Raw genomic sequence first — 8,810 nt, 5'->3', positions numbered from 1 at the left:
TAAGTTAAACTATGTGAAAAGTTATGTTTCTGTATCACAGTTAAACTTAAAATGTAAAATCCTGGTGGCTGCTCATGCCAGCTTTACTCACTTCCTGCTTAATGTGTCAGGTGGACTGTTATAATGATGATGTTTCAATTTTAATTCACATAGCAATATTTTAAGACAAGAGACTTTTGTTTCTGGTTTGACCAAAGGACAAAATGTGAAGCTTCTGTTGTTGTTCGCAAAAATCTTGACTTTGATGCTGCCTTCAGGTGCTGTCAGAACTTAGCCACTTGTTGTTGGATAAGTTTGACAACTCATATCCACACGTCTCAGAAAACCAATAATGAGGAATGGGGAAAATTTATCTGATCTTCAAACTACGGAGAAGTAACTTTAAATGTAAAAAGGACACGGTTAAGATACAGTATATCTTAATATCAAGTGCATTGAGGATTAAGAGAGTACAAATGACAAAACAGAGTATATAACAATACGAGAAAGATAAGTTACAAAAAAATTAACAAAAATAGCATGATAAATGACGAATGAGAATATAATGATTGTAATATTGCACATATTAATGTATATATACCTTCACATGTGAATGATGTAAGTGACAATTCACTTGAGTAACAGTGAAACAGTGTTATGGAACGTATTGATATACTGTACAGGAAAATAATGTAAGTGATAAAGTAACATTGTGTATGGAATAATAAATATAACATTGCACATATAGCACATGATAAGGAAAGGGGTGATATTGCATAAGTTGAGCAGTTATATTGTACATGCTTAACAGGTAGTATTGCAATATGTGTATTCTGTGTAAATATGTATTCATCTATAACAAACTTAGAGGGGTTAAATAGAAAATTGAACAATTGAAATAAGAAGAAATACAAAAGAACAAACACAACAGTGACGAAGAAAAATAAAGCAAGATAAGATACAAAACAAAATTAATAGAATAACATTTATAAATAAACAAATACAATAATAAGAAATGCAAGGATGAAGAAACCAGTTACTTCTCACTTATGGTCAAAATCACTTTTACCAACTTTAGAAGCTGTGAATTCGGAGGCTGGGCCGAGCACCTGAACGCAGCACAGTAGGCAGTGGTGGACGGGGTGTGACGCTGAGAGTCATTCACGGCTGCCCGGACTCGAACCTCTACACACGGTTCACGGGTCGCTGTCACCGTCGAGGCGCTTTGCCACCGAGTTTCATTAAAGTGCCTGAAACTCTTCCGACCCTCCCCGGAATAGGACGAGGGGTCTCCCGGTAGACGACGCGGAGCGGACCGGGGCCACATGGAAACAACGACATGTAGTCGGGAACAACGGCGGCGGACTTTATCGTAGTTTCACCGGAGAAGAGGCGAAGTGAGCGGCGACGCAAACATGCTCAGCCCGGCCCCGATGCTGGCCTCCCCGCTGCCACTTCTCCTCCTTCTCCTCTGTCGGACGTGTTTGTGCCAGTACTCCAGCGACCAGTGCAGCTGGAAGGGCAGGTGAGCGTCGAGCGATTGGATTCGATCGGTTAATCGATCTGAAATCAACGCGATTGAAAGTGTTGGCTCGAAAAGCCGCTGCGACCTGAGGTGACTCAGATCAAAACTAGATTCCACAGCGGAGTTGGAGGCAGGAATAAAAACAAAAACTACAAATATGGCCAGAGCCTATGAACTTTATCGATTTAGAGAAAAAGTGCAGTTGTTGAACAGAACCACGAGAGCTTACGTCTGTGTTTGTAAATTAATACAATACACGTTTGTTTATAAATTAATTTCTGAGTAAAGTAGTTGATCATTGTAAAGCTCTTTATGACTCATAAAGTTTTTCTAATACTTTTTTGCTGAGTAGGATTTTCACTTTGGAGCATAAACATGACATAAACATTAAATTAATCTTTTATTCACCCTTTCCAACGATTTGAAATTCAATCAGCTTCGTTATTGAGATGGTTTGCTCATGTTTTTCTCTCAGGGTTATTAATAAGCCCCACAGGCACATTTCAAACTATCTAACATGTACAGATGAGGTATAGTTGTTAAATATTCTGAGCAGATTGTTAAAAACCACTGGAAAGTTTCACCTCCCATCAGACATCTGCTGAGAGGCTGCTCTTCAAATGCTGTGGTTGAGTTTTTCATCCTCCAGTCAGGATGGGCAGAGACGCTACTCAGCACTTTGAGCTCCCAACCGATGATCTGTTGTTCATTAGTGAGCCTCTTGACTAATCTCCTTTAATTGCATGCAGAAGTGATGGAGTTAGAAAGGACTTAATTAGAGGCGAGCGGAGCAGAGCCTGGTTCTGGGTCTCCGGCTGCAGATGCTCAGCATGTGCCGTGGGTTACTTTAGATCTGTGGCAAATTTGAATTTCAGCATCTCATTTTCAGGGAAACTGGGCGTTTCTCCCCCCAGAGTCAAACCACTGGCTTGGCATGCGCACGCTGGTAGACTGCTGATGGCTTCCTGCCTCTGGCCTTGCCACAGAATGACTGACAGACCCGGAGTTTTTCAAATCCCTGACCAGGCATTAAGTTCTGGAGGGAGTCATTTGGTCACGCTGGCGCCAGAGTCCGAAGTGCTGCCCGGACGAGTCTCTTCCAGTCTCTTTGGTGGCTTGAAAGCGAGGGGAGGTTCAGTGCGTGACCTGCATTTGCACTTGCATGCAGCAGGCCCAGCTACTGTTGCTGCTGTTGTCTGCCCAGAAGCCCCTGTGTCCCTCCATTCATTCGTTTCTGCTTCCAAACTCTTCCCAAAGGCAGCCTGCCAGGCACCGGCGCCTTTTGCCAAAGCTCCGGGGACGAACAATGTGGCATGGGGGGGTGTGTGTTGGAGCTGAGGTCACTTCGGCTGCTGCGGCTCGTGACTGGTCATGCAGCCAGTCTTGCACACAGACGGTCATTAATGCGTTGGGAGGAATGTGGTCTGACGTCCTCAGAGGTTGCCCCAGGGTCTTCACCTTGGTTGGTTAATTCAGCCTATAAATGACCAGAAAATGGTTTTTAGATAATTGAATAATCTCTTAAGGCTGGAATGGCTCAGAGTAGAGCTCAGCAGTAAGCCAGGGCCCAACAGTCCTTTAAATTCAATCTAAATCCACCAAATATCACACAAAAATCATATCTTTCCCTAAATGTGCTTTCTTTCACCAAGGTCCATCAATTCATAGAATTGTTTTTTTTTTAATGTAATCTGGAAAAACACAAAAAACAAATAAAAAGGGCTGAGAACTCAACCTCCTAGTGAAAAGATTCAGGGTGACTGACACTTTCTCCTTTCTTGTTTGTCCTCCAGCGGTCTGACCCATGAAGGCCACACCAGGGACGTGGAGCAGGTGTACCTCCGCTGCTCCCAGGGCTCCCTGGAGTGGCTCTACCCCACGGGGGCCATCATTGTGAACCTCCGGCCCAACACGGTCTCCCCCGCCGCCGCCCGCCTCTCTGTCTGCATCAAACCCTCCGCGGAGTCCAGCGGCACCAACGTCTACCTGGACCGTAACGGGAGGCTGCGCCTGCTGCTGCGAGAGCAGGACCAGGCTCAGGGCAAGGTGCAATGCTTCAGCATCAAGGAGGGGGCGCTCTTTATCGAGGCCGTCCCGCACACGGACATCAGCCGGCGGATCACATCGTTCCAGTACGAGCTGGTCAGCGACCGGCTGGGGGCGGGAGCACAATCGCTTAGTGGTGAGACATTTTTTTGTCATAATACTTGTACTCTACGATATTAGTGGCGAGCCTGTAGATAGATGTCTTGTACTTTATCTGAGTAGCCATTATAAAGGTCTGCAGATTGATTCCCTGTAGAACTGGGTTCCTTTGTCCCCTGTGGTGTGTGCTGTGCACTAAATGCAGCCATCTACTGGTGGAAACTTTTATTCATTTGGACTCTAATAATAGGAAACTCTAAGTTTGCTCCAAAACCCTGAAGCCAAAGTCCATTTCTCTGCTAGAGTCGTCTGAACGTTTTGGTTTTGGAGTAAAATATACTTCTTGTCCATCTCCAACTTCCACTGCGAGTATCAAAACACAGAGGTTCTGAAGCCCCTTTGTATGGTTTCATGAAGCTTTTATTCTTCAGGATCAAATATTAAAATTGTCCACACTTGACTTAGAAAAACTCACCGTGGCTCTAAACCATGGTCATTTTGTTTGGACGGCCTGTGCAGGGAGAGGGGGGGGGCAGCCAAAACACAGGGGCCTCCGTTGAAAAACAGCCCTTGTATTTTCACGCGGCGTACCTGCCAAACCTGCACAGTCCCCAGCTGTGCAACTGTGCAAGCCACTGTGTTTCTTTCCACCTAAAGCGAAAATATGAGTGGTATCAGGCCCACATCTGTTTTCACGGCTCTCCGGGTATGTTGACGTCCTGCGTCATTACCTGCGACTGCAGAGGCAAGGGGGGAGAGAGAGAGAGAGAGAGATAGAAAGAGGGAGGGAGGGAGGGAGAGAGAGAGGGGAGTTAAATGCAGAGGATTGTGTGAGCAAAGTTGTTTTCATCCACATTAGTGCACTCTGTTGTCGATTTGCATTTGTTGATAGCCCACCATTGGCATTGAGCACGATAAATAAGCAGTGGCTTTTTCGTCTCTTAGACATTTTTACACCTATTATGCAACGCACACTGGAGCCGAGTCTCTCAACGTGCAACAATAACACACACACACACACACACACACGCACACACTTGTTTTTTTCCCTGATAGCATCTAAGCAATTTGAAAAGCCATAAAAGTGTTGGGAGTTCTCAGTTTCCAGCCCCGATGGTCTGAGGCGGCGCGGCGATGATTCACAAAGACAGTGGTCTCGTGTCAAGTGAAGCCCGGACCGGTGGATTGATTGCTCCTTCTTCTCATCTTCCTCTCGGCTGTTTCTTCAATCTCTCCTCTCCCTTCGTCTTCTCCCTGACCCGCTGGGCTGGGATTGAGTTGCTCACCATCAAGCTGGAATGTTTCTCCAGCCAGATGTTGGGAGGAACTTGTAGGAGCACACAGGCTCATTTCTCCCTCTTTGCTCGATTGACACTCCCTTTAAGCTCGCTTAAATTATTCTCCCCCTTTCCTCCCCCCTCTCCCCATTTCCTACCTCTTAATTTCTTTCTTGTCTATTTATCATTCTAGTATTTTTCTTTTCATTCCTCGCCCCCCCCGCGCCCCCATCATACATCTTCCCCTCTCCCCCCCCCTCCTGGCTGTTTGAAGTGGTTTTCGTCTTTGCCGAGTGGTATTAGCAAGTTGTGCTCCATTACCGTGGAATGCGTCCGGCCCCAGATGTCGCGGGGACATCATGTGCCCCTCCACTCCGCCTTTTACCACTCCTCCCATCCCTCATCCCTCTCTGCTCGCTGTGAAGTGGTTTCGGATCAGAGCGGCGCTGCATGTGCACGGGCCAGAGAGAGAGAGAGAGATGCTGACTCGGCTCCCAACCCATTCCTGCGGTTCTGTTTCATGTCTGACATGTGAGCCCCGCTCTGCTCCGCGTCGGATGAAAGAAAAAGCACCCCTGGCTTTAGGCCTCGGCTCGCTGCTCGGCTCGCTGCCCTGCTCGATGCCGCGGCAGCGTGCAGGCTCACTTCTAAGTGCCTCTTGCCCTCGGCTACGGGCTCTGGGCGAGGTCGGCCGCTCTGAAGTCTCCCGGCTCTCCAGCTGTTCTGAAGCCGTCCAAGCTTGCGGCTGATTGACCTCTGATCTCTCCGGTGCTGAGGCAGTGCCTCGTGCTGCTACACAAGCTGACCTGAGACATGCTCACCCCTCACCCTATATGCTCCACTTCAGACAATCCAGCTAAAAATAAGCTCCTTAAGATGATAGAGGGCACTCATTTCTTCTTTAGTGGTTTTTAGACTCAATTCAAAGTAGCGGCCGACATATTTGTCTCTTGACGGCGCGGCTTCTAAACTAGATTAATATTTACGCTCGGCTTTACGACCAGATGTGTAAATTAGGGTGGTTTCTCCTCTAATTCTGTTGCCCCGCCCTCAGCCCACTGCTGCTGACTTGACATCCCTCCCGACCCGCCCACTCTTCTGCTATAAGGAAAACCACAGCAGGTCGGGGGCTAATGAAGGCGTTGGGGTGAAGCTTGCCGCAGGACCACCTGAGTCAACTAATAGACTTGACTGGTCTTGTTTGAGGCCCTTTCTCCTGCCATAAAACATCTAGCCTCCAGTCAAAGGTGAAATCTAGCAGGTTTTTAAAGGGCCATTTCGGTCAATTCACTTTTTTTACACCCAGTTATTTGCCCTGTAGTTCTGAGATAATACCCTCTCAGGGTCTTTTTATTGCTCCAGACAAAACATTATAGCAATGTTCTTTTTTGTGGATCTTATCTGCCTCTTTAGTTGCTATTTAAAAAACTCTCCTTGATGTTGTGGTTGAAATTGTGTTGAGTGCTTCGGTCGCAGCAGGTCTGCTAAAGCGCTAACAGACCTCAGGTCAGAGAGGTAGCTCCGCGCCTTGTCTCTCTGCTCTTCTTATCCTTTTCATCTGGTCCTTGTTTGTCATGGGGTGTCAAGGGTTTCCTGTTGTGGTGGGGGAGCTAATGGAACAGCACCCTTGAGCATTAAACACACATGAACGCACGCAAACCCACACACACTAAGATTCACGTACACAGGTTAGCATTTTTGTTTGTGAGCAATTATTACCCCTAATTTTATGTCCAGCAGCTCTGTTTGGTGCAAAATCTGCTAAAATTGTAATCATTTGCAGTGAGGGAACTTTTTAGGACTTTCCTGTGTGTGTTCCTGTACCATCTTAAGCATAGACCCTATAGACTGAGGACCTTTTTGGAAAGTGAGGACATTTTTACATTTTTTCCCCCAATTTTTCAAATGGTTGTTTGAGTGATATGACTTAGGTTTGGGTTAGGATTAGGCATTTAGTCTGGATGGTTGGGGTTCACCTCACTAAGATAAGTACAAACATGTGTGTGTGTGTAATACATATTCCCATATGGTTGGACCAGTTGTTCACCCATCAACAGGAATTTTGTCATGCTGCCAGTCCGGCAGTCCCACATAAATCATTGTTTCCTCCTGTTTCTGTTTGTAGTTCTCAACCCAACTCATCCATTCTCTTTCTTGTATTCCCTGTTAGCACCGTGTCAGCCCTGCAGTGACGCTGAGATGCTTCTAGCAGTTTGCACCAATGACTTTGGTAAGTTACACTGCTGTTTTGCAGAACTAGACGCTTCCTGCTGGTGAATGTCAAATGAGAACAGTCTGTGGAGTGTGTATCTAAATTTACGTCTTCCTGTTGTGGTGTTTCCAGTCGCACGGGGCAACATTAAGAAGGTGGAGCAGGAGGAGGACCACTCCTCTGTCACTGTGGAGATCAATCGCCTCTACAGACAGAAGACCCAGGTCTTTGTCTCTGGTGGTGTGAGGGTGCGGAGCTGGACCGGCCGCATCAAGATGCCCCTGCGCTGTGGGGTGAGGTCCGGAGGGGGCGATTTCCTCTTCACTGGGACTGTGAGGTTTGGGGAGGCCTGGATGGGCTGCGCCCCGCGTTACAAAGACTTCCTGCGGTTGTATCACGAGGCGCAGCAGCAGGGGAACAACCCCTGTCAACTGGACACTGATTGACAGGGTTACCTGCCCACGCCTGGAAATATGACAAGTCTTCACCGGGTGGTGATGAGAGCAGAACCGAGCGTTAGAGCTGAGGAGAGAAGAGGCTGACGGACTGGCCCAGCGGCAGCACCTCTCTCCTCTCCTGCTGTCTTGAGACTCTTTGGAAACAATGGACCCTCATGCAATAACCATTCACATGAACAGATTTGTTCTTTAACGGAACATATGAGCGATTTTTGGAGAAAATGCTGCATTCACCAAATTTGCATATTTTGAATTTTCTTTCAGGTACGAACACAGTTTAGAATGAGAATACGAGAATGTTCTTGCATGAGGGAAAACAATGCACTTGCATGTTCGCCAGACTCTCCATGTTCTCACTGTGGAACATGATGCAGGGTGGAATGTGTTCGGACTGCCTTCCCAGGTTTTAAATGTAGCAGACGGCGCCGTTTGGTTCCTATGTGTATAAAATGTGAATGAACGTTGTATATTTTGAAGCTCTTGTGTGCTTTGTAAAAAGCTTGTTGTACAGTTCTGAAGTTATTTCTTATGACAGAAATGTATAAAGTGAAATCTTCTTATTTTTATTTTGTTTAAAAAATGATCCACAATTAAACGCCTGAATTCATTCATGTGCTTTTCAGGCTGCACAATTGTTTAAAAGAAAAAAGATAACAAAGAAAAAAACAGAAAATTCAAAATGTTTTTTTTTGCTCTTGAGAATAAAAGCTTATTCCAGTGAACGGTGTTCATGTCTTTGGTTTTAACATGATGAGATCTTCTGCTTTTCCAATGTGAGGAATCGCTGCTTTTTTACGTTTTAGTTAATTGTAATCTGATTACTTTTGAACTGTTGGTCAGACGGAACAGGACGTAAAGATTTCCCCTTGAGCTCTGGAGACCTGTGATAGGATCTGAAGGATTAATATTTTACATTAGAAAATAATTGTACTGATAATGATAATTATCAACACGTAGATTCAGTTGCAGTAGTTATAATCTTAAATTATTAGAATAATTTGTATTTTCTATAAATATTTCTTACTTCTTAGAGCTATAATGTTATATATTACATTTTGACGTCGAGGAATGTTGTGGATCATTTCAGATCTGATATAATACTCACAGTGGTGCTAATGGATTACTATTTTTCCATATTTTCTGTGGTTTGGAATAAAAACACCATCATATACTGTGCACTTTCCTCCGTTCCGAGGATCAGTGTGTGCCGAGGT

General features: G+C 45.6%; 1 protein-coding gene across 1 annotated transcript; it reads left to right on the top strand.

Moving 5' to 3' along the window:
- Positions 1 to 1,129: 1,129 nt before the first annotated feature.
- Positions 1,130 to 8,318, top strand: metrnla (meteorin like, glial cell differentiation regulator a). Its single transcript, XM_062408508.1, has 4 exons — positions 1,130 to 1,504; positions 3,298 to 3,686; positions 7,097 to 7,156; positions 7,271 to 8,318. Exons 1-4 carry the CDS (start codon positions 1,395 to 1,397, stop codon positions 7,582 to 7,584), a joined length of 873 nt encoding a protein of 290 aa, XP_062264492.1. The 5' UTR covers positions 1,130 to 1,394; the 3' UTR covers positions 7,585 to 8,318.
- Positions 8,319 to 8,810: the final 492 nt, after the last annotated feature.

Source organism: Platichthys flesus, chromosome 16, assembly GCF_949316205.1.
Source record: "Platichthys flesus chromosome 16, fPlaFle2.1, whole genome shotgun sequence".
Classification (NCBI taxonomy): domain Eukaryota; kingdom Metazoa; phylum Chordata; class Actinopteri; order Pleuronectiformes; family Pleuronectidae; genus Platichthys; species Platichthys flesus.
This window is presented reverse-complemented; position numbering and strand designations above follow the sequence as displayed.

Coding starts and splice junctions, on each gene's coding strand:
- metrnla (XM_062408508.1), top strand. CDS start 1,395: ATGCTCAGCCCGGCCCCGATGCTGGCCTCCCCGCTGCCACTTCTCCTC. Junction 3,687..7,096: donor GGGAGCACAATCGCTTAGTG/GTGAGACATTTT, acceptor ATTCCCTGTTAG/CACCGTGTCAGCCCTGCAGT. Junction 7,157..7,270: donor AGTTTGCACCAATGACTTTG/GTAAGTTACACT, acceptor TGGTGTTTCCAG/TCGCACGGGGCAACATTAAG.